The 25,064-nt window shown below is 40.2% G+C and overlaps 2 protein-coding genes across 3 annotated transcripts in view; one reads left to right on the top strand and one right to left on the bottom strand.

Moving 5' to 3' along the window:
- Positions 1-1,652: 1,652 nt before the first annotated feature.
- Positions 1,653-21,804, bottom strand: LOC101701430 (cyclin-dependent kinase 4 inhibitor B). Its single transcript, NM_001310234.1, has 2 exons — positions 21,603-21,804; positions 1,653-1,723 (listed from the first exon to the last, which is right to left on the bottom strand). Exons 1-2 carry the CDS (start codon positions 21,802-21,804, stop codon positions 1,653-1,655), a joined length of 273 nt encoding a protein of 90 aa, NP_001297163.1.
- Positions 21,805-22,098: 294 nt separating this feature from the next.
- The window catches only part of LOC147825878 (uncharacterized), a 180,356-nt gene continuing 177,390 nt past the window's right edge, over positions 22,099-25,064 (top strand). For both annotated transcript variants that reach the window (XR_015440051.1, XM_087183844.1), the window contains exon 1: positions 22,099-22,592. Coding sequence is in view for 1 of the 2 variants with exons in the window: in XM_087183844.1 (XP_087039970.1) it covers positions 22,502-22,592 (91 nt within the window). In the remaining variant the exon portion in view is untranslated. The remainder of the gene's footprint in view (positions 22,593-25,064) is intronic.

Raw genomic sequence — 25,064 nt, 5'->3', positions numbered from 1 at the left:
CACTCCCAAGCTTGGGCTTTGTATTCTGTATTCACATTGCCTCCCAACCAAGGTCCTAGAGCGAGGTTCTCTACCCTGTCCTCCCAGGCTCCTCTGTGCCCCAGTTCTGAGGGAAAATAGGAAAGATTTCAGGATCTTCGAAGTTAAAGTTTTACCTTAAATGTTCATGTTATTTTTATGTATTGCTACCTATATATTTTCCTTCCAGCAAAAATAAGAATAAAATTGGCACTCAGGCAGACAGGTGTAGGAATGGGGAAATGGGACAGGGACAGGAAGGGAGGCCTTAGTGGTTGCTGAAGGGAAAGGCAAGATGGACTATACTCTTCTCGCTCATCATCTCTGGATAGCTTAAGAGAAGACAAGCGAAAGAAAGGGTCTCTATCTCTACTGTAGGTATATTTTAAAAATCACCAGAGGAGCAACAGAAAACTGCACCGCCTAAGGCAGAGGGTCAGATTTCCTACAGTTGTGCAAAAGAGCTGAGATAAAGATTTCCACACCTTGCCTGGCACCACAGGGGGTGGAAATTGTGGGATGGTCCAACAAGATAGGTATGTAAGTGAGGCCTGAAGGACTGAGACTGACCAGCTGGTTTAAAGGAGGAAAATAGATTACTAGACCTCATGTCTCCTGAGTCTCCAAGGCAAGATTGTCAGGGCCTTGAGCCTTGGGGAGGTTGAGTGTGTGGGTGGTTGGTGGGGATAGGATTTATGGGGTGGATTTTGATGTGTGCAAAACCTTTTTGGTTTATATGTGGTATGATCAAACAATAAATTTTTAAGCTTTAAAAAAATTTTGCTACAGTGAAAGACACATTAATCCTCCTCAAAATACCCTTCCTTGCTTGGAACACAATTATCCAATCGTTCTTGCCACTTTCTGAAACAGTTCTGGAAGTCCTCTTTCGTATCTTTAAATTGGCTCTCTTGGCTGTTTACCTTGATGATTTGATTCAAAACGTTTATCTTTCATGGTTATTTTGACTTTGAGGAAGAGCCACAAGTCATACGATGAATAACGTGGATGAGGACACACTGTAATTTTTTAAGAGCCCACTTTTCTGTTGGATGGTATTTTTTGACCACATCTTGTAAAGATATTTGCGAAAGAGGACTTCCAGAATTGCTTCAGAAAGTGGCAAGAACAAAATGAGATAAGTGTATTCAGAAGTGCAGGGGAGGGGGAGTGTTCTGAGGGGAGTTAATGGCAATGTCTTTTACTGTAATGATTTTTTAAACATACGCCATATATTTCGGTCACGCCTCATTGAGGCAAGCTCCGGTTGTCCTTTGAGTTGATTGTGTGAGGTAAAGTGAAACTAGAGACCCTGCTCTCCAGGCCTCAACTTTCCCATCCAAAGTTCAATTGAGCTTCAAAACTCCCCAGGTTCAAATCTCTGAATTATCCGTCCTCACCTGGTGACTTTGTGGGGTGACTACACAGGCATCGCTGCCGCTTACACGTCCCCCACAACGTCGCGCAGATACCTAGCGACCTCGCGGTGGCCCTGCTCCTCAGCCAGGTCCACGGGCAAGCGGCCCCAGGTGTCGCGCACGTCCAGCCGCGCCCCAGCCCGGTGCAGCGCCACCAGAGTATCCAAGAAGCCCGCCCGCGCCGCGTCATGCACCGGTAGTGTGAGGGTGACAGGGTCAGCGCAGTTCGGGTCCGCGCCGTGGAGCAGCAGCAGCGCGGCCACTTGGGTGTTGCCCATCATCATGACCTGCGGGAGGGAACAGAGTAGTCAGAGCTAGGACAGGATGAATGGAAAGAAACCCTGTTTATAAACCTTCATCACCGTCCACCCATTCCTTGCAGACAACCTTAAAAGTCTCGGATGTCTGAATACCCTTCATTTGCTTCCAGTTACCACCACCTTTTCCCAGTTCGCCTATCCATTCCATTTCTCCCGCACATTGAATTTCACCATATTTGCCAACATGTTGTAGATCTCTAGCTACAAGCAGGGGCACACACAAAGAACGGGTGTAGAATAAACTGGCTTTTACTACAAACTAATTTCCTATATTTTTTCCTCATTTTGAGATGAAATTATGTTAGGCTAAGATATTTTGTGTAGTTCACTGCTGTAAAACTCAGATGCGATAACCGTTAATTTTTTTTTTTGAACATTAAGTGTCACAAAACTTTGTTACCTTTTTCTTACAGAATAAAAATTCAATTTATTTAAATACAAAATGAGAAGGCTTGTCCAGTTGGCCCTAAAATTCCTTTTTGTTGTAGCCTTAATAAAGTTACCCAAGTCATAATGCCCCCCACCCCAAGATGTTAATGTCCTAGTACTCAAAGGCTGTAACTATGTTACCATCTTGGGCAGAAGAGATTTCAAAGATATAATTATCTTAATGATCTTGAGAAAATTATCTTAGATTATCAAGTCCAGCCCAATGTAATCACAAATGTCTTTACCAGAGGATCAAGGTCAAAGCAAAGGATCAGGGTGGCAGGGATTAGGGAGATACAAGGGCAATGAGCCACCGAGCCTGTCACCAGAAGCTGGAAAAGGTAAGAAAGCAGACTACTCCTTACAATTTCCTAAAGAAATGAAACTCTGTGGACTCATTTTAAACTTCTAAACTATAGAAGGATAATTTTGTGCTCACTAAAATTGTGATAATTTCTTACACCAACAATAAGAAACTAAAACATTTCCTAAGTATATGATCTGAGAGTTCATTAAACAGGAAATATTCAACTCTTAATTCCTAAATCATCTGTGAAATAAAACCACAGAGGACTGTTTAAATGGTATCAAAAATCATTGGATTCTTGCAATGTGCAGTATGGTGAGCAATGGTGGTGGCTGATCTTTTTACGGTACCCATTATTTGGTTATATTAGCTCAGGGATGCTGAGTGTTTGAAGAGGAACTTTATTTTTAGTTACATTCTGTACCAACTAAAGGAATGGCTTAATTTTCCTAAATTGGAAAACTATAATAAATTATACTATGGCTGTTGAATCCTGCCCTGAAGAAAGTGAAACTAATTTAGTTTTCAAAAAGACAAGGAAAAAATGTAAGTGAACTAAATTATAGTTCCAGATAGAAAAAGCATTGTGGTGCACTGTTCTTTGCATATGATGAAGCTCTCCATCCTGGTCATTAAACTAGTCTTAAACATTTTTCACTTACTTTATGATATGAAAAAGCTGAAGAAAAGTAACCTATATTTAAATAATAGCAAACATAAGCAAAAAGAAAATGAATACTTAGAAGATGTCTAAATCAATTTGATAATTAGAGGTTAGTATTTTAATTTTTTATATAAACTATTTCTGTATTAAACACTAATTTGGCTAAAGATCTAAACAAAACCATTTCTTTTTCTCTACTAAATCACTGTAAAAACTAATTATCTAATTTTCTTTTCCATTTTTGTATTTAATTAGATCATGTCTCTTCTTTTATACTCTAAGGCTCCAAAGCCAAACTCCAAGATGCTGGCAAAATTTTAGGGATATTAAATTATGACCAATGAGTACATTATTTTTAAAAGACTCATGCTTATTTGGTATAACCACCTAGTCTCTCTAGCCTCAAAATGTCTCTTCAAATGTCAAATAATCTCAGGCTGTAAAACATTCTTATTATATTTCCATATCTGCACTTTAAAATTTGTAAAATTTATTCTGTGTTCATAGTTTCAAGGAAGGAAGTCACTTATGCAGTTTGTGAAGTTTCAAGTAGAGTTATTTTCCTTTGTCTAGTTATGGGGAGTTTTTGCCATGTCGATTTGTTTCATATGATTTTTTTTTTCAAGAATCAGAAGTCATGGTCACCACTGGGAATAAAACTTGGGTGGTAACTGCTGAGAATTCGTTTTTAAAGCTTGAAATGTAGGGGAAATGTAGGAAGTTAATGAAGGCACTCCCCCCCGCCTCCCATTCCCATAGTCTCCCACACCCAAATGGAGTGCAGAGGAAAGATGACACTTTTTAACAACGATGAATTGAAAACTCTATCACAAATAAATTAACATATATCAAATAAGTAAAATATCAAGAATAGGAGGTGGCCTCAAAACAGTAACAATGAGATCACACTAATGTTTTTCTTCATGTCTGTCTTTATTTTCTAAGTTCCTAAAACAAGCATATAGTTTCCTACTTGGTTAAAATAAAAAAACAATATGTAGTTGCTTTTGAATAATTTTAATAGATATCTAAATCACCATACACAGCAGTAGATTTCCAACGAAAATTCCCCTTAGCAAGGAAGATATGCCCCATCCATTCAGGGGTCAGTGAATCGAAGAAAGTAGTCCCAGCAAATAATTTTTAAAATGCATTTAAAATTCGAGTTTTATCCCAAACGTTGCTAAATTTTGCATCTAGTGAAGAGCGTGCCTCAAACTACACACAAAGGAGCCCCCTGCGCCATCTTCACTGCGTTCTGGAAAACCGCACCCCTGTGCCTCCGCGCTCCTTCGTGGGCTTCGGGAGGCGCTGGGACGTCGCCAAGAGGGGGCCTCTGATTCCAAACCTGTCGCTTTCTGGTTTAATGGAAGAGCTATCTGGTTCTGATTGCCCTGCCAACCTCGCCCCCCGGAGAGTCCAGAGCCATCCTCTGCTCCAGCGCAGATCCACTTTCCCACCTGAATCGGTCTCCGGCCGAAACGGTTCCGGGCATTGGGCGGCGCCCCAGCCTCCAGCAGCTCGCGTACCTCCTGGACCCGGCCCCGTGCCGCAGCAGTGGCCAGCTTTTCGCCCCACGAGTCCATGCTGCTCCCCGCTCTGGTTCCCTCCCTCCCTCCCTCTGCACCCGAGGCGGGGCGGTCCCGGGTGACCGGCCCGCCCCTCCTGCCCCTCCCAGGCTCGCAGCCTCGCACAAGGGCTATGGCTCCAGTCTCCTGCCAGAGCAGAGCTTCTGTCCACAGCAGGAGGCGCCTTTTGCTCTGAATACAATGCAGATGTGGCGTCGGGAACTCGTTGCCCACCCGGCTAGCCCAGGGAAGCTGGCCTGAAGGGATTCAGCCCAGGGCAAGTGGAAAAAGGACTCCCCAGTTCCCTCCCCACCTGCTTCCCACGTGGCGCCTCCCACCCCCTCTACGCAGCTGCTCCTTCCGGCGCCCCAGGAGGTCCCTGAGCTCCTTCTCTCTGCTTGACAATCCCTCTCCCCGCCACCCCGTTTCCTTCCTCCCTTGTGCAATATTCTACCATCAGAAAGACAGACAGGTTTCTTTGCTGCCAAATTCAAACCAGCATATTTGATGTCCTCGGCAAAGATTAGTCCCCATATTAAGGCCTCCCGTTCCAGAGACTAAGAAACCCACCGAGGATCGAGGATCGGTATCACCCCATCCCCATGCTGAGACAATCGTTCCTTGTTTCAGATGACACATTTCCCCTCCCCTTCTCGACCCACAACTTTGACATGCTAGATGGACGCAGAGCTGCGATGCCAGAGATTCAAGCTCAGAGAATTTGCTTTGGGCAGTCTGCCCGCCAACTTGCCCTCCTCCCTCACGAGTAAAACATATCTGGGGGAGGGTTTTTCTCAGCAGATATGTGCAATTCCTGGTATAAGAGCTGGCTCTTAAGATGAAGTCTATTTAACATCGATGGGTAAGAATCATGCCTATAAGCAAACAGGAGAGTGGGGGAGGGACTCATTGGGCTAACAGGGCTATTCGCACCGTGATTCACAAATGGGCCATTCCTCCTTTCTTTTCAGCTCCTCACACTTTATGGGGCTACTGTGACTTTAAATGAGTTGATATACGTATAAGCATTAAAGACAGTGTCTCACATCCTCAGGTAGTACCTGTCAGCTATTAAGTTATCATTTTAAAGGATTCACTTGCAATCTTGTGAGATATCGAAAAGAAAATGCGTTGGATAGAGTTATCAGTACTGTATAAAGATCAAGAAGACTCCAATCGTGGAGAAGATGATGGGCCTCCTCCATCATCCTCGTGTGTAATAGTATGCAAAATTAAACAGACTCCAAGAACATGACAAACCAAAGGAAACATAAGGTTAGAACTTCCCGATTATTACCTGTATGCCTTTAAAATACATTAAATTTTAAAAATTAAGAATGCTGATGCTTTAAGCATATGCTTAATCTGTCTACTGGATAACCCAGCTCTGTTTAAATTATGTTTCAATCCGTGGTTAACTTCTCTTGTAGACTTATACATAGCATCTTGTAGTTTCGGTTGCTTTTCTGTCAGCAAAACATGCAGTTTTTAAATGATGCCAATTAAAATGCTTGAGATGGTAAATCTTATAAAAACCCGCAGTGCATTACTAGGCCATCTATATTTTCCTCTAACTATTTCTCTATTATCTGGCTGGTAATGGTGTGGAGAATTCAAATTGTCAATAAAAGAATGCAAAATGCTTTTAATTCAGCTTGAATACTTTATGATGGGGGAGGAGGAAATAGTGACTGTAATAATGGGAGGGAGGGAACATATTTCCTGTGTTATTAATATGTCTGATTTTTAGACCAATATCAAAATTAGTTTCCATTACTGTACTGTAATATTTTTTTTAACTTTGGGGCAGGCTGAGATGGAGGACTGCAAGTTTGATCCCAGCCTGGGTATTTAAACAATTTAACAATACCCTGTATTAATATTTTTTAAATACTTTTAAAAGGGCTGGACATGTATCTCTGTGAAAAAGCACTGGGTTTAATCCCCAGTACTGAAACAGAAAAGATTGGCAAGCCATGATATGCAAGCTTCTCATGTAGTAAGCAAGGTGATTTTGCTAGGGAAATAAAAGAAGTCACAGAAATAGCTCTGGGTCAGAACAAAGTCCTATGCAACTAATGAACTGTTTTTAAATTGTGAAATCTTTTGAACTATTTTTAGCTTCAATATCCATAATCTTTAAAATGGGCTCTATCTTGTTCTATTGTTTATATCTTATGAGATTGTTATATCAAGTAAAATAATACACATAAACATTGTTTTAAAAAGCATACATGTATCTTTCCATTTTCAATGTTAGATTGTTATGAGACTTTTCACATACAGAAATTTGTTTGAATTGTGTACTATGTGCATGTATTGGCCATTCTAATGAATTAAATAAGCAGAATAAATTAAATAGACAAATAGGAATCACTTTTCTCAGAATCCTTATTCATAACATGATTTGACAAGAGTAACTGAGCATTACCATATGTTAGGCTCTGTTTAAAGTTGTGGATATAACTGTGAGGAGTGTGCATTGGTAACAGCTGTGAGCTGTGAGTACACTGTATTTGCTTCTCTGGAGACGGTGGTCTTGGGGCAACCTACTTTAAAAATATAGGAGAAGAGGGGCCGGCAATTTAGCTCAGTGGTTCCATCCCTGGTACAAAAAAAAAAAAAAAAAAAAAAAATATATATATATATATATATATATATATATATATGAAGGAAGACTTCTGTTATACATTCTGCTGATTTTTAAGACTTGTGCTACTCAGAAAAACAAATGTATTTCAGGATCTGGAAAAGATCTCATAATTAATGAGAATTACACAGGAAATAAGTACCTACGCAAAGTATACACTGTGTGGTGGAACTTCTAGGCATAACTGTATTAAGGCTGCACTGAGGGGCTCGCAGAAAAGATACTGAATACACTACAGAATTATTCACAGATAAAGGAAATGGGAGAATAATTCCATGCACCCCTTAATTCAGAAAGACAGTAATGCTGGGGGATGACTAGCTCTCTCATCTAGTTTGTTACCTTGAACAAATGGCACTTTTTTTTTTAGCAGTAATATCCTCACTTACAAAGTGGGCATTATAATAAATGTGCTCAAGACTGTTTGATTTCAAGAAAAAAATGTCCCTAAACATGTCCAGGAGTAAGAATTCTGAAGGTCTGGTGAATCTGAGTTACAAGAATGTTTTAAATAAGAAGCAATTTCTTACTTACAAAATGGTAAGGAATTTGTTTATTTATTAGCCACAAGAAGAAAAGTTAGTTTTAGTATAAAAGAGCTGTCTGGGAAAGTAGAGCAGAGAGCTTAAGACCAAATAGATTTAAGGAAAGACAGTGTATCTGTTCCCAAGAGGAGGTCTCTGGAAGTTTCAAGATGGAAGATGCTTCCTTCTTGCTTTTAGTATTCTCTAATTTAGTATTCTCTAAATTCAATGTAGCACAACTGTTGAGAATTATTATTTGTTAGGCATAAGGCACTCTTACGAACACTATGCTCCATTTATTCAGAATTATAAAATTTCTCTTCCTGCTCAAGTAGTACCATAGCAAGGAACACAGAAGTAAAAATGCTTTAATATATTACAGACATAATGCACAATTATAGATTAGTTACAATTTTTTAACCTTAGTGTCCAAAGAGTTAGTAGGTCATAGCATCTGTAGTACTTATCACCAGCTTACCAAGATTATTTTCAGAAAAACTTAGAATTGTATTATATGTTATAAATCAGATGTCTTTTAAAAATTGTGAACAAAAATGTGATTTTAAGTCTATATAAATAATTTACTATTCAAAATATCTTCAGAGTGGACTCATGTGGAATGAGGGATCTTTGCAGCTCATGAAAAAAAATCACTCCCTAATTTAATTATTTTATAATCGTGTTCTTTTTGTTTGTTAAGAGAGTTCTTATGGTTAATTACTTGTATCTATTTGTAGCTATCTGGCTAGCTGAAAAAACTAAGAGATTAAAATAGTGTATATTCATGCATATATTTATATATCATGTGTATGCATAGTTTGTTTATATGCTCAGGTATTGAGAAAGCCTCATCCTGAGGAACAAAATAAGTAATAAGGCATTAATCAGAGTGACCAACAAAAATAGAGACAAGAAGTTCATTCAAAGTTTGCAAGAAAATAATAGTGGCTATAATTAATTAGATCCCAACTATGTGGCAAACACTGTGGCAAGCAGGGTTTTTTTAAGCAGTTTTATATATATCATTTCTAATCCCACAGCTGTCTTGTGGGATAGAAAGTATTATCCTTTCTTCATAAAGAACAAAAAAAGTCAAAGTGCTTAAGTAACAGTGCACAAGAAGATGGAGTTCCAACTCAGGTTCCTAGGTCCATTTGAGAGGTCCCTATGTGTCCCTGACAGACTACACCATTTGTGATGTATAGCCAGTCATGCCTCTTTTTCTCTGAGGATTGTGCTCTCAAACAGTTTGCAAAACCTGGACCAAGATGACAGGGTCTCCAATATTACAGAAACATAATTGATAAATTATGCTTCTTTGATAAATTCTTGAGTAGTAATACATGACTGAATCCTGACTCCAAGTCCTTTAGACTCACTTAATGCAGTCTTCCCATTTTTGAATGATTTTTCTGATTATATGTGTTAAAAAGATGAAGAAAATGGAAAATTACAGTATACCAAAGCAATAACTTAATGTTTTGAAGTAATTCCCTCCTGTCTTTTTTCAGTCTTTACCTTGTAGATATCATACAAGTTTGCAAGTTTTCCTCTCATTTATTAGAGCATTTTCCACACTTTTCCAAGAACAGTTCATAAACACTAATTTTAACAGCTGTACTCTATTCCACTGAAAATAATTTTATAGTTTTCCTAATGATCTTCCTGTTGTCAGGTAGTATTTGTCTATATTTGTTACATGAAAAAATACTGGTTTTTCAAAGGTATACAACTCTTTCTTTTCTTTTTTTGTGGTCCTGGGAATCAAACGCAAGAGCTCTATCACTGAACTACATCCCCAGACCTAGATATGACTCTTGACACATCACAAACAGCTTTTCAAAAAACAAAATCTCACTGATTTACAGCTAACAAAAATGGAAGGGATGGTATACTGTCATGATTACCTAGTTAATGAATATTCTCTGTAGGTTTTGAACTCACTTCCTCTTTCCATAGTCTTTCTATAGCCGCAGATACTTACTGACTTGGATACATGTGGGTGTGGGAAATGTCAGGCACATCCTTAATCATAATTGTGAAGGGGATACAAATACAGTGCTCAATAATGGGTCAATTTCTGTCAGATAGAACTCAGAACTGGCCCCACATTAGTGTCCCTGTGGGCTTAAATAAATTACGCAAACTTTCTGAGGTCGGTTTGCTCACCTCACTAAGGAAAATAAAATGTATTTCAAAAGTGGGATTAGGAATATCATATACTTGATTATTTCCATAATTCTGGTTGCAAATTGAGTTGGCCAAGAACTGAGTCAAATTTAACTAGGTTCAATGTTGACCTTATGGGGAAATTTGATTCAGTTCTCATTCAGTTAGGTTTGCGACCTGAATTATGGAGAGAATTGAGTTTGTGAACCGAGGTACCACTTATACAAAAATCTAGGCACACAGCAGGCTCTCAATAAATGAAACATTATTATTTTGAGAATACATATGACATTTACTACCACGTTATTTATTTGGGCCATGAAAGTCAATTTCCTCTTTGGTATTTTTTCATTTACTGCTATACATTTTGGCCAGTGTCTATGGGTTCAATAAACAAACAAATCTCTCTCCTTAAAGGTGTGATTAATTCTTTCTTTGCATCTAATCCTTGGAAAACAGAGTGCCTTTGCAAAAAAGTTGCCTGTGTTATAACAAAAGGACTTCTACCAAAAACAACCTTCTCCCAACTCATTAAATCATGGAAGTGACTCTGGACTGTGTCACCGTGTTCAATGTTTCCTCTGAATTAATTGCCATCCACCACCACTCTTTAGAGTCCTTTTCAAGTGGAAGATATGAGGAGGAAAGAAGGAATTGCAAAGTTTATCTTCTGTAAACTTCTATTCCCAACTACCAGTTTTTTTCTTCCTTGATGGGGTAGATTTGTTTTCAAAAAATATATTGACTTTTTAATTACTAAATACAAGGAACAATAATATTTATTCTATTTTTCCTCTTTGGTAGCCTACTTCTAAACATTTTGACACTTTTTGAGGATGACTTTAATATTTCTGTCCTCTTCACCTCCTTCAGCACACAATTCTTTTTATTTTTGTTTTTTTTTGTGTGTGTTTGTTTTTGGTGCCGGGGAATCGAACACGGATCCTTGCACTTGTGCAGCAGGCGGCGAAACCACTGAGCTAAATCCCTGGCACACAACACTTTTTATACTGAAAAAATTTTAAAAATATTGTTCTGGCCAATTGTTGGTGGGAGTGTAGACTGGTGTAACCACTGTGGAAATCAGTGTGGAGATTTCTCAAGAAACTAAAACTAGAGGTTCCATTTGACCCAGCTATACCTCTTCTTGGTATCTTCCTGAAAGAATTAAAAGCACCATACCACAGTGATATATGCACATCCATGTTTACAGCAACAGTTTGTAATAGCTAAATCTTGGAAATAGCCCAATTGCCCATCAACAGATGAGTAAAGAAGATAGGGTTTAAAAAACATATACAATGGAGTACTACTCTGCCCTAAAGAAGGATGAGCTTTAGACATTGATAGCTAAATGGATGGACCTTGAGACCATACTCCTAAGAGAAATAAATCAGGTACACATGTTTAAATACCACATTGTTTCTCTGGTGTGAGAAACCAAAAGTGGAAATAAGGATGGAAATGTATAATGGATGTTGGGGAATGTGAAGAAAGTGTTCAAATGGGGCTGGGGATTTAGCTCAGTGGTTTCGCCACCTGCTGCGCAAGTGCAAGGATCTGAGTTCAATCCCCCATACCAAAAAAAAAAAAAAAAAGAAAGTGTTCAAATGGGAAGAGGAACAAGGGAGGAGGGAGGGAGAAAGGAAGGGACAAGAAAGAAAATGAAAGTGGAAAAAATGGAAACAAAGCTTCTGTACATAGGGAGGGGAGGGGGTTGAGGGGGGGAATGGGATAAAATAAATTACAATTTAATTTTTAAAAAAATTGTTCTGGCTAAACTACTCATGGGACAACCATCCAGAAGGAATTAAGCATAAAAAGGAGGAAAATTTACACTAATTTTATGTGACACCTTAAATGTACGAGGGATTTGAATAAATACATGTATTTTTATTATAATGTGTACATCCTTTAAAAAGGAGTTCAGGAATTTTGAGCTACTCTAATTAAATTCAATGATATAGGTGTTTATTGTAAAAATAAACTAATGTACTTTCTAAAGGGCATGATGTTAAGCATTTTAACAATATCTGACAAGGTGCTACTTGAAAGTTTACAATACATATAGTACTTTAGTTCCTATTACATAAATATTTTAGGTTATTTTCTCAGGTTTATAGATGAGAAAATAGAAGCATTTAATATTTCTCATACTTAACCCTAAAACCACAATAGATACAGGAAATGGAATCTTATCACAAGCAATGCAAACAACACAAAAATGACCTTTCTTCCATATACTTCAAGTGGTTCCCATTTATTTGCTGTTTAGTGAAAATAGGAGTAGGTAATTTTTATTTATAAGACAGATTTCAATTTTATAAGATTTATAAGATTCAATGACTTTAGGGCCCATAAGAACTTCAGTTATTATTATATTGCTTTACTTTTCAAACTTTTTCATTTACTGTGTTAACAAATATTTGCTGAGACATATGTGGTTTATGCTGAGAATAACAGAGGCCCAAAGTAGATAAGAGAATGATAATTAAAGATAATTGAAGAGAATGATAATTAACTAAAATAGAACTGCAACTGTGTGTGTGTGTGTGTGTGTGTGTGTGTAGAGGCAACCAAATTAAAAAGTACACAAATTAATAGCTATTTACATTTGGCAGGCTATGCAGCCTGTCTCCAGATATGAAATGAGGAAATAAATTATTGATAACATAAAGATACTATAATAATTGAGACAATGCAAATTGAAGTGTTGTATGACCATTAGACTCACTTATTTTTGAGGTTAAAGAGAATTTCACCATATGTTTTTTTGGAAGAAAGTTTCAATGAGCTTTTTTAAAAAACTGAATGTTAGATAAATATATTCAGCTTCAACCACTCAACATGTGAATGGCATGGAGTAAAATTTAAAGTGTTACATGTTGCATAAGCATTTAATTATTTCAAAGTTAAGAGATAGTACTCTTTCTCCACAGAATGAGAAAGATTTTTCAAATGAGAGGAGCCATTGCTCTTTAGATAGCTGCTGCTTCTTTAAAATGGGTGAGAGTTATACAATGGGTGAGAATTATACAATTGCTGAGTCAGACTATCTGGCAGCTGGAGAGAACAAAAGCAAGAAAATGGTGGCAATCCACAAGAGAAAGCAAACTATAAAATTTTTCCAAATACTTCAGCAAAGTCACCTGTGTAATATCAGAAACCTGGTAGCTTAAAAGCAGAAAGTTATGATTATAACATGAGACACATCATATCTTATATTTTCTTATAACTGTACATGATTCTTTAATTGAAACTATTCATCTGTGTTTCCATTATCACAGTGCAGTTAGACACAAAGACCCATCGTTTTGACTGTAAGTGCTTTATTTTGTTACAGTGACATTTTGCTGCTGCAATCTTGATCCTAAATAAACACAATTTAAACCAGTGAAACCCTGCTGTTTCATTTTTTCTCTTTTAATATTATTTTAAGTTGTCATTTTTACTGAATTCTGGCTTGGATAATAAAAGACAACCCTCATTGCTACTACATGTAGAGATATTTAATAATATTAATTAATATTTATATTTAATAATTAATATTAATAATTAATATTAATATTTAATAATAATAATTCATCTTTTATAAACAGAGGTAATACAATATTCCAAAAATATGACATATTTTCCAAATTCCAAAAATATAGCATATATCCTATGTGGAAATATTCTCTTGGTGCCAGGAGCTTTAAAACACCATACGTTTTCAGTCCTTTCTCCCCAAATAAGTTCTGAATGTAAAAACTGGCATCTAAGAGACAATATTCTAATTTAGATGGACCACTTATTAATAAAGGGTGTCTTCTCATTTGGTAAAATAATTTCTTCTTTGATTACTCAAACTCTCCTTCTTGAGATTCAAAGCATGACTGACTGACTCTAAAATCTTATAAAATAGCCTGGGCTTCTATTCAAGAATAAATAGGCAAATATAATTTTTTTTTCTTAAGAGACCAATATATTGACCATATTTATCGAATTGAGCCCCAGGGCTACTTATAACAAAAGCCCCTTCATGTGTTTATTTAAAATGTGGCTTCTCATACCACAGTGATATATGTGTGCCCATGTTCATAGCAGCACAGTTTGTAATAGCTAAAACTTGGAAACAGCCCAAATGCCCATCAACTGGAGACTGGATAAAGAAAATGTGGTTTTTTAAAATAAAATGGAGTACTACTCAGCCATTAAAAAATGAGAAATTAGAGACATTTATAGCTAAGTGGATGCACATTGAGGTGATACTCTTAAGTGAAATAAATAGGACACACATGTGTAAATACCGAATAGTTTCTCTGGTGTGAGAAACTGAAAGTGTAAATAAGGACTAAAATGTATAATAGGTAATGTGAAATAGGAAAAAATGGGGCAAAGGGGAAGGAAGTGGGAGGGCTAGGGGAAAGGATAGAAGGGAATGGCATTAATATGAGAAAATGAAAAGATAGGAACAAAATCTTTGTAAATAGGGAGGAATGGAGGGGTTGAAGGGAGGGCTGGGCAAGGGTGAAAAATAAGAACCAAGAGAGTATGTAAAGGTGCAAATTTCCTGTACACCTAAAATGTACCAATGATTAGAATGAATAATCGATAATGCAAAATAGGAAGAAAAGGTCCAAAGGGGTAAGGGTAGTGGGAGGGGAAGGGGAAAGGAAAGAAGGGAAAGGAAAAATGATGAGAAATGGAAACAATGGAAATGAAGTCTTTGTAAATAGGGAAGGGTGGAGGGGTTGAAGGAAGGGCTAGGAATGGGGAAAAAATAAGAACCAAGATGCATTATGTAAAGGTACAATTCCCAATGAGAAATGTAATTGTGTTGTATACCTAAAATGTACCAAGAAAAGAATTTAACAAAAAAAAAATAAAAATAAAATGTGGATTCTTATAATTCACCACAAATCTACTGAGTTAGATTTTCTGTGAGTGAGCCCTAGTAATGTATATCTTAATAATTTCCAAAGTAATGAGACTGCCAATAACTTTCACAATATATATTTTGACTTCTGGTTACTTGCATACTTAGTTAAGAAAGTAAAGGCATTTTATATTTAACTGTACTAATTTCAATTTGTTTAAGTGATTACATAAGTTCACATAATTCTACATCTCTACAAAGTCTTTTTCCTTAAAAAAAAAAAATTCCTACTCCAAGCTGGAGGTATAGCTCAGTGGTCGAATAGTTGCCCAGCATACATGAAACCCTTGGTTCAATCCTCAGCACTAAAAATAAATTAATATCTTACTGACTTTGTAATAACTTCAACAGTTTGTGAAATTTTACTTTTGAGAATGAAGCAGAAAACTAATAGAGAGCTATTTAAAGAATTATAAAGTCATCTGTCATAAAGTGTTTATATTTTTATGGGCAAAGTCAATGTTACTTATGAAAAAATAAACATACTTTTAAAAATGGAGATCTGATGCTTTGAGAATTTAAATCCTGTAGCTGTTTTAATTTTTGCTCTTTTATTACTTCTGTCTGATTTTATAGTTCTGCCAAAATACAAGGACCATCCCAGGCTTATTAAATAAATGACTGTACTGAGAGGCATTGAAAATACTGAGATTTTCTTCAATCATCCCGTCTTAAAATGCTATTGGGTGTGGTGGCTCAGGCTTGTAATCGAAGTACTCTGGGAGTTGGAGGCAGGGGGATGCAATGTTTGAGCCTGGGCTGAGGGTTTGGGGGTGTATCTCTATGTGTGAAGGCCCTGGATTCAATCTCCAGTAATATCCTCCACCACACACGCGCATACACACACACACACACACACGAAGGTTGCCTAATCTTCCAATGTGTTACTGGTATCTCTTACATAGTGTATTAATGGTGGGAAAAGCTACTGACATTTGGTAACAACTGTAAACACACGGGAGCTTGCTGAATACACAGTGAAATAGCGTGGATTACGACACTGCGAATCTGCTGAGGTCCCACGTTGGTTGTGTATATTCTAGGAGGGGACAGAACCTCTAAAAGGACTTTCTTTCTCCTAATGAACAAAACATTCCTAAGGTCTTCTCCCTTGGTTGTCTTGCTGTTATGGAGGTGGATCTTGGTGTTTTAATAGCTGTTTTTGTGTTTTTTTTTTTCTGGTACTGGGGATGGAAGCCAGGGCCTTCTCACAGAGCTACATCTCCAGCCCTTATTTTTTACTTTGAGACAGTAAACTAAATCACTAACTAAATCACTAGGTTGCCCAAGTTGGACTTAAAAAAAAAAAATCTAATCAGTGATTTCATTTGGATATTTTAAATGAGGAAAATTAGTAACATAAAAAGAAAACTGTTGAGAGACATCATCACTGGGAAAACACTACGAGCACTCTGCACACCATCCTGAACCCTTAAAAACCGAAAGGAGGAGGCCTTTCAACCCACAGGCTCGGTCTGGCCGGGAGGAGTGGAGGACTGGCTGTCTTGAAAGTGCTCTTACCCCACAGTTCCTCCAGGGAACGGGTTTCTCTCCACCCATCCCTTCCAAGAAAGAAAGGCCTCGCCCGCCCGGTCTAGGCTGGGGTGGTGGTCTCGAGTTGCCTCCCTTCCTCACTCACTCGTCCAGTGGACGCCCTTTGACTCTTCCTGCTCCTTTTCCCTCCCTGCTCAGTGAAGCCCAGTCCTGGTCCACGTCTAACCCCAGGTCTATAGCGGCTTCGACTCGGATCAACTCTTTCCTGCAGAAATAGGGGAGGCGGAGCCCAAAAGTGGAAAGAGTGCTTGCGCGGAGTAGGGTTATCAGCGGACCAAGCGTCTGAACGCTAGCTTTTGTCAATTAAATCTCCTTGGATGAGCGGTTGTCCTAGGGATCCGCAGTACAGAGTGTCGGAGGTCAGGGTGGAGGAGGAAAGTGGAGCCCGGAGGAGGAAAGTGGAGCCCGGAGAAGAAGGCTCTGAGCTTTGAGAGCCCGGGAGACTCATTCACCCGCGGGCGCTCTTCGGAGTAATGGGAACCCCCTACTCCCACCCCACATTCCTAGCTTAGCTCCACCTTAGCTCCGCCTTAGCTCCACGCCCGAAGTCTTTCGGAGGTGACGCCGGTGCTGGGGGGAAGGGGGGGGTTGCCGAAGAAGAGGTCGCAGGGAGCGCCCATGTGCTGTGACCCAGGGCCTAACATCTAAGAGTCTTGGAAACAGAGCTGCAGCTTTATCATCATTTAAAAACGGAACTGCGTGACGAAAAGCACGATCCACGTTTGTGTCTCAAGTCACAGCATTCTAAGCTTTACCAAACCTTAAAACCATCTTCATATACAGGCTTGGTTTTGTAACTCTTCTCTCGATTTTCCCCCCGTCTTCCCATCTAATGCTAATGAAACTAGTAATTCATCCACAATGTAACGCTTCTGTGTCAAAGGATTTGAAAATAACGTATATTATTACTGGTGATGGTTTGAACCCTGTAAAATGCAAAAATGTAACAAAAAATAAATATTATCCAGAGCATGTGTGTATCTGCGTGTGTGTGTGTGTGTGTGTGTGTGTGTGTGTGTGTAGACAGAGAGCGCGCGCAAGAGTTGTTTATTGTTTGGATTTTGCTTTAAAAAACGTCTAACTTTCTAACGTAGACATTTCACATTCTATTAAATACCTTGGAAATCTGTAGCTGTCTAATATTCCAGAATATCACTGCACCATAATTCAACACCTTATTGCTAGTTATAGGGAACTTTCAATTTCTTTCTACTTTTAGCTATCTTTGTATTGATCCTTATCAGAATCTTTTCTTAGGATGATGGCTAGGCTAGAAATAGCATAGCTGAATGAAAGTACATCAGTTTTTTAAAAGTTCTTGATGTGCATTACAGAATTGCTTTTCTTTCTTTTTCTTTTCTTTTTTTTTTTTGGTACCAGGGATCAAACTCTGGACCTTGCGCTTGCAAGGCAGGCGGCGGAACCATTGAGCTAAATCCTCCGCCCCAGAATTGTTTTTCTTGCCTGTGAAGTGTTTACGAAAGTGTGTTAATCAGGCAATAAACAGAGATAACATTAGTGATTAGATATGTAAAAATAAGAATTTAGAGAAAAATTCACATTCAATATTATAATTTTATGTTTAGAAAATGAAACATACCTGTTGTTTACATAATTGACACTGCAGAGATACAGCACCAAAAAAACTTTTTATCCGGTTGGGTTTTGTGAAGATAGAGGGGCACGGGTGTTTCAGTCTGGAGCTTCAGTTTTGGTTTGGCCTAGTGTTGAATGAGCTGCTGGTGAGATTTTTACATTTCTCCAAAATAAATAAAGAAACAGACAAATAAATGTTTTAAAAGAGTGAAAACACTGGGCCACATGTTCAACCTTGCTATAAGACAATATTTTTAAAAAATATTTATATCCTTTTACTAACAGGAATCACTGTTATATTAGAAAAATAATTGAGTTTAATTCCATCACATAGTTACTACTGATGAATTAACATGTAATTGTAGACCTGTAAAATATTATGGACATAGCAATAGACTACACTGGTCCTGCCTTTTCTTGTTCCTACCTTAGGATGACAATGGATATTTCAAAATTCAAGAGTTTTCAAAGAAGTAAGATGAGCATGAAATCTTAATTTCTGAAAGGGTTATTACTCATTTAGAACACATCATCAACTGAGATCACATACACATTGAGAATAACGGTTAATGCCAACTGCACAGTATTTACCTTGAAAGGACTCCATGTTGTAAAAGAATAAAAACTCATACAGTTCCTCAACAGTTATGAACAAATGAGTATTTGACTTCATAATGAATATATTACTATTTTGTAAACACACCAAAGTACGTATACTGCAAAACCAATTTCATGTACCCAGTATATCAAATATGTATAGATAAGAACTAGTTATGGAGCTGGTAATGTAGAGTGTGTGTGTGTGTGTGTGCACGCATGCGTGTGTGCGTGTGCACATGCTCACAGGCACATGTGTTGCTAGGAACTGAATCCAGGGCCTTGTGAAAGCTCTACCATTGAGCTACATCCCCAGCTCAATTTTGCTATACATATTTCCAATCAGATAAAAATAATACCTCAAAGTGAATGTATGCGCAGAAATGTTAAAAATATGTACCTTAATATTTGTGCTAATATTAGATAATTTATGCCTGTACTGTTTAAGTATTTGCACCTCTGAAGGAACTGTATGAGTCTCAAAATAATTATCACTATACATACCTAAATCAGTACAAAAGGTGTAGTTTATAAGTATGAAATATAAAGTAACATGTCACATAACTACCACTTCATATGTTTATATCATGTATGTAATTTCATATAGGAAGTTGGGAAATTGAACCTATTTTCAAGATATACATTCTATTCTATTTAAGCCACATGTCCTATCACCAAGTACTCGCAGAAAACCAGGCCTTTTTCATACTGCAAATAACTTTACACCTAATTCCTGAAATATGATTTACACCCAAATAACAAGAAATGAATAGTTACTTTCAACAAACCTATTTTTATATTTCCATTCTATACTACAAGTATACTATAAAATGAATACTTTCTCTAACTTAAAGTAGCCACAATACTTCTACACTCCTAAAATGGAAAACACATAATTACAGTATTTACAAGTATTAAAAGTTTCTACTTCCTAAACACAGATTTTCAGAAGCAACCTAATAATTTTATATAGAGCAATTTTAACTAGAGTAATAAAACAACTATTTGTATAGAGAATAATATTAACTGTATTCAAACTTATATCACAGTGGCTAAACTTTGCTGATATGGTAAACCACTATTAAGGAAAATAAAACACCTTCATTTTTTTTTTTTTTGAAGCAGAGTCTCACTATGTAGTCCAGGCTGGCCTCCAGTTTGATGTGTAGCCCAGACAGGCCTGGAACTCCTGATTGTCCTGTCTTCGTTTCTCAAGTGCTAGGATTATAGGCATTCACCACTATATTTGTGAATATTTAAAAATCAAATCTAGCAACAAGCCATGAGATCCTTTATAAACTCCTTGTACTTATTAAAAAATTTTCATAAAATATGAAAATGAAAAATAAAATGTGCATTTATCCTACAAATTGTACTTTTTTTTTTGGAGACAGGGTCTCCCTATGTAGTTTGGGGTGGCCTTGAAGTCATTATGGAGCAGAGGCTGCCTTCGAACTAGCAGCAATCCTTCCGTCTCAGTCTCCCAAGTGCTGAGATTACAGACCTGCCACCATGCTGGGCACATGTAAGAAGACAAAAATCTAAACCTGGTGTGTTGGCCAGAGCCTGTTGTTCCCGAACTCAGGGAGCCAGAGGCAGAGGAAGTAAAAATTTAAGCCCAGCCTGGGTAATTTAGGGACTTCGTGAGATTCCCGTCTCAAAATAAAAACAAAATTTCAAAAAGGCTGGGGATGTAGCTCAGTGAAGGTCCAGGGCCCCCCCCCCCCCGTGTGTGTGTGTGTGTGTGTGTGTGTGTGTGTGTGTATGGGGGCCACTTACATTTCCTTCTCAAAAAGATTAAATCTGCAATAAAAAAAAATCCACCCTCAACTGGCCTTTGCTTCTTGGAGTTATGTATTTCAAGGGTCTTGAAGCCTCGGGAAGGTCAAAACAATGAAACCTCACTAAATTATTTTTAGACTTACCATCCAAGTTTTAATTAAAATTTTGCACATTATAGCATTATATTTTTTCAATTTTCCAGCTCATAGGACAGTACACTGATTGAGCGAAGACTTAGCCCCTATGAGGACAAAACTACCACCGATCTCAATTTTCAAGAAGTAGGCCTCATTTATAAACTATGTTAATTGTGGTCTGAGGTGACTAAAATATGATCCGTTGTGATTCTTCAGGGACATCACTGTAGTTCTATGGTCTGCTAAACATAGGAGCATTATTCTGAGCATTTTCAATCACTGAGGCCACGAAGTAAGAAACTTCAACTCTTCACGAAAACTCATTCTTTTTACTGGCTGCAAAATTTCCCAGAAACAAGGGTTTGCTCTTTGTAGCAGTTACTGATCCCTCGATTCAATGCTAGTATTCCAGGAAGTCATACTAATTGGTGTCCGCACTCTGCACTCTCCTGTCCTCCTCTACCCGCCTCACCAGGCTGGGGAAGACTAAAAAGGGGGGCTTAGAAAACTAACATGGATAGTAGTAATTTCCCCCAGCGCGAAATAAAGTGCTCTAAAAAGACACTCTGTGTGTGTGTGTGTGTGTGTGTGTGTGTGTGTGTGTGTGTACACGGGCAGGGAGTACCAGCCGACTTCCACTGAGGAAATTGTACAGCCACTGTTTCCAAACTTCTAAGGTGGGTTGAGAAGGTCTGGGATCCACTTAAGAGTTTCACAGGACTGTAGAGGTTTGCGAAGGGGGCTCCCGACTCAATGTATTGGAAGATTCACATCCCTTCAAGTAACTTTAACTCGATGGGGGAAAACTGCACCCCTCCAACCTCACCCTTTATAACCTTCTCCTGCTAGCCTCGCCCCCCAAAAGATAACGATCTGTTTGTGCATTAAATCAAACCAAATGAAACCGTCCAAGCGTCCTTAAGCCCGGAACATTTGAGAGCCTGTTCCTACCTGGTCTTCTAGGATACGGCTGCTGCCCTCTCCGGTGTCTCCACACTAGCATCAGCAAGAGGGCCTCCACGGCCCGAGCACACGGAGCTGCACACTCTCCTGCCTGCCGTGGGATCTGCACCACGAAAGCCCGCACACACGATGGGCCGCTCGCTCGCCGAATCCGGACGGTTACCAAGAACCTGCGGACCCTGCGCACCATGCTGTTTCGGCGGCCGCGCCGCGAAGCTGCGCCGAGCTGCGCCGCCGCGCCGCCCTTTGGCACCGGAGGTAAGCAGCGCCGCCCCCGTCCCCAGAGTGCGGACCAGGACCACGCACCGCCCCTCGCCCCCCTTCGCCCTGCAGGCGCGCACACGCGCCCCGAGCGCCGTTCTTCCCGACCCACCGCCCAAGATGTCAGGACCGTTCAGTGCCCAGCGCTTGCGGGACAGGCTGTGGAGGGTCGTGGACGGAGGCGTGCGCCAGGACGGCTGGCGACCTAGGTTCCTCTCGCTCCGGCCTACCACCTTCTTCCCGCCTTATTCGCACCCCCCGCCCCCTCCTCCCCACCCTGAGCGCGGGCGCCCCACACGGTGGCAGCCCCGTGGCCTGCGCCGGAACGCATCTCTGGCAGCCCGCCCCCTGGCAACATCCGTCACCTGACTCGGCACTACCGGGATCCACGGCGCTCCGCCCGCCGGTCCGGGTGCTTCTCGCGTCCCTGCTCCCGTCCCCCGTCCTTATTCTTCGCGCCCCTTGACACGAGTCTTCCCGGTCTCCACATAAGATTATTTAAAAGAGAAAAAGAAAGAAAGAAGAACGAGGCCCTCTCTTTGCTCTATCCGCCAATCAGGAGCTGGACGTCAGTTTTGAATGAAAATGCCGCTCCGCTTTGCTTCTAGATTTGGGAAACAAGCGATATGAAAAGAAACCGCTGTCCGCAACGGACGCGACATCTGGACACTGCAAGGCGCTGGCGCGGCTGGCGCGGCAGGCCGGGCGCCAGACCAGGTAGGTGGAGACCAACCCGGCCAAGGGTGGGGGATCCCGGCAGGGTCTGGCGTCCCTTCCTCTGCCAGTTCCCGGTCGCCGAATTTGTGGGCTGAGTCGAGAACTGAGTCCGCTTCATCTAGGCAGTTTTTTATTTTCGGTTTTAATTGCGAGACACAGCTGAGCATCTGAGCGCTTCTTCCTCTTTCCTCCTCCCTGCGCTCTCCTCCCCCTCGGCTGCTCCCCGCCTCTCCCGGGCTCCAGGCGCGGAGCTCAGCGGTCTGCGGCGCCCGGCCACCCTTCCCCCTCGCCACCCGACTATTCGGCGCGCTCGCTCCCCTCCGCCTCCCTCGGCCCTCTCTTTTCTTCCACATCAGTGATCCCTTCTTTCTAGAGACACTCCCTCTCTCCTCCCCCGCCGTGGTCCACTCGGAACAGGAAAAGCGGGGGAAGGAAAGGAAGGAGCAGCGAAAGGAGGGGGTGAGTCGAGGATACCGAGACGGCCTGGGAACGCGAGAAGCCGCAGCGCGTGTGGCAAGTCTCTGCTCTGGGTCTAGGGCTCTGACGCCGGCTCGGGGACTCTGAAAGCTGGAAGTCGAGCTCCGGACACCGCTTTCAGGTGCGCGGCGCTGACCCGGTGCCCAGACCTCCCGGGCCCGCGGTCTGCCTCGCTCTGTCCAGAATCTGGTCCGCTAGAGCTGCGGCCGTGCTCAAGATGTGGAACTGGGCCCAGCTTTCGGAATCTGGAAATTTGGCCCTTCTCGCACTGGCTTCCCATTCTTGTGCTCGGGCCTAGTGGCCTGGCTGCAGAAGTGGAACCACTTCCACTTCAGGGTGAGAGTCGGCAGGTCCTTATTTATCAGTCATCAGCTCCCCCCCCCCCCCCCCCCCCCCCGCTTACGGAGGAGGAAAGTGAGGTTTGGATCAGCCAGGCCACCCACCTAAGGCTCTGCTGTATGTAACTGAGAGGCCAGGCGGAGCAGCAGGCAGTGTCTTCTTTACCATCCCCCGCCGCGTCACGTGACGTTGCTGCCACCTAGGTCAAAACGCAGGACAGGAGAGGAACGGTTGGATCAAGTGAGATTCAGCAATCATTTTTAAATTGCTACTTTGACTAAATTTCTGTCTGGATTTTACGAGTGCACCTGTTGGGGAAGATTGACTGAGAATTTACTGAACACTGTAGTCGTCATTATTATGGGATGAACTTTTTTTTCCTTTATTTTTTTCCCCACAAGGGTGTCTTCTTGAGGCTTCTCCACACAACCAACATACCAGGCCATTGTTTTCCTTATAGCACTTAGCCTTCAGAAATGACTTTAAATATTTGTTTACATGTCCGTGGCTTCTGTGTCTACGGTAGAATGTAAGCTTCATGAGAACCAGATCCTGCTGTCTTGGTCTGCATCTGTGACACCCTTTCCCCCAAAGAACCTCATGGTAGAGAGGGACTCCTGCAAAACTACAATATAATGAGGGAATGTGGTTTTCTGTGCCTCAGAGGTGCGGGAAGGGTAGTTTGGAGGAAGGGTAGTTTGGAGAAAGAATACTGGAGGAAAAACCGCTGCTGGATATCAGCACAGAGTTTAAGGATGCTAGTTTCCCTGGGCGCAGACTGGTGGGGAGGGGAGAGAAGGTCCTTATTCATTTCTTACAGTTATTTATGGTAGTCAGAGTTCTGCAGGGAAACAACCAATAGGGCCTCTCCTATCTATATATATTTATGATATACAGATACATAATATATACACATGTATATATGGAGAATATGCAATGCTTTAATAATTTGGCTCAGGAGATGGTAGGGGTTGGCAAGTAGGTAGTTTGTAGGGCAGCTTCACAGGCTGGAGACATTGAGAAGAAGGAGTGTTGCAGTTTGGTGCCTGAAGATGTTCTAGAGGGAAGATTCAGGCTTCCTGGAGGGACTTCAGTCTTTTCTCTTAAACCTTTCAACGGACTGGTTGAGGCTCATTCACTTTATGAAGGGCAATTGCTGTTAAATGCTAATCACATCTAAAAGATACCATTACAGGATCTTTTATACTGGTGTTTTATCCAAAGAACTGAGCACCATAGTCTAGCCAAGTTGACATATAAAATTAACCATCACATTGTCCCACCACATTTGTGGGATCTTCTGAACCTTAATCTCCCAGCAAAATTTTAATGCAGGGATCTGTATGTATTTACTGGATCTGTACAGCCTAAATTATAACCATTTTCTCTCTATGGCAATTTGTCCTGAGGATAAGGTAGTTGCCTACTTCAGAGGAATGTCATTTGTGTAAGAAGATGATTATGGAGCAGGCTTTGCTCAAAAAATGTCATTTTAAAATTTTGAACTTTTAAATTTCATCTTGGTTTTCTCTGCATAGCACCTGCTCTCTATCAGTTGTAGTATACAGGAAAATTCTAATTTTAATATTAGTCTAAGCAAAATATAATTAAGAAAGTGATTCACTAGGAAAACAACTAATATGTAGTATCCCAAAG

Source organism: Heterocephalus glaber, unplaced genomic scaffold, assembly GCF_053883595.1.
Source record: "Heterocephalus glaber isolate CG9 unplaced genomic scaffold, H.glaber_assembly_v1.0 deba00001481, whole genome shotgun sequence".
NCBI lineage: Eukaryota > Metazoa > Chordata > Mammalia > Rodentia > Bathyergidae > Heterocephalus > Heterocephalus glaber.
Note: the sequence above shows the minus strand (reverse complement) of the source record. Positions and strands in the feature narration are given on the sequence as shown.

What these genes read in the sequence shown, in the direction of transcription:
- LOC101701430 (NM_001310234.1), bottom strand. Translation starts at nt 21,804, where the DNA reads ATGGTGCGCAGGGTCCGCAGGTTCTTGGTAACCGTCCGGATTCGGCGA. An exon ending in GCCGTATCCTAGAAGACCAG is followed by an intron (nt 1,724 to 21,602) that starts GTAGGAACAGGC and finishes TCCCTCCCGCAG; the next exon opens with GTCATGATGATGGGCAACAC.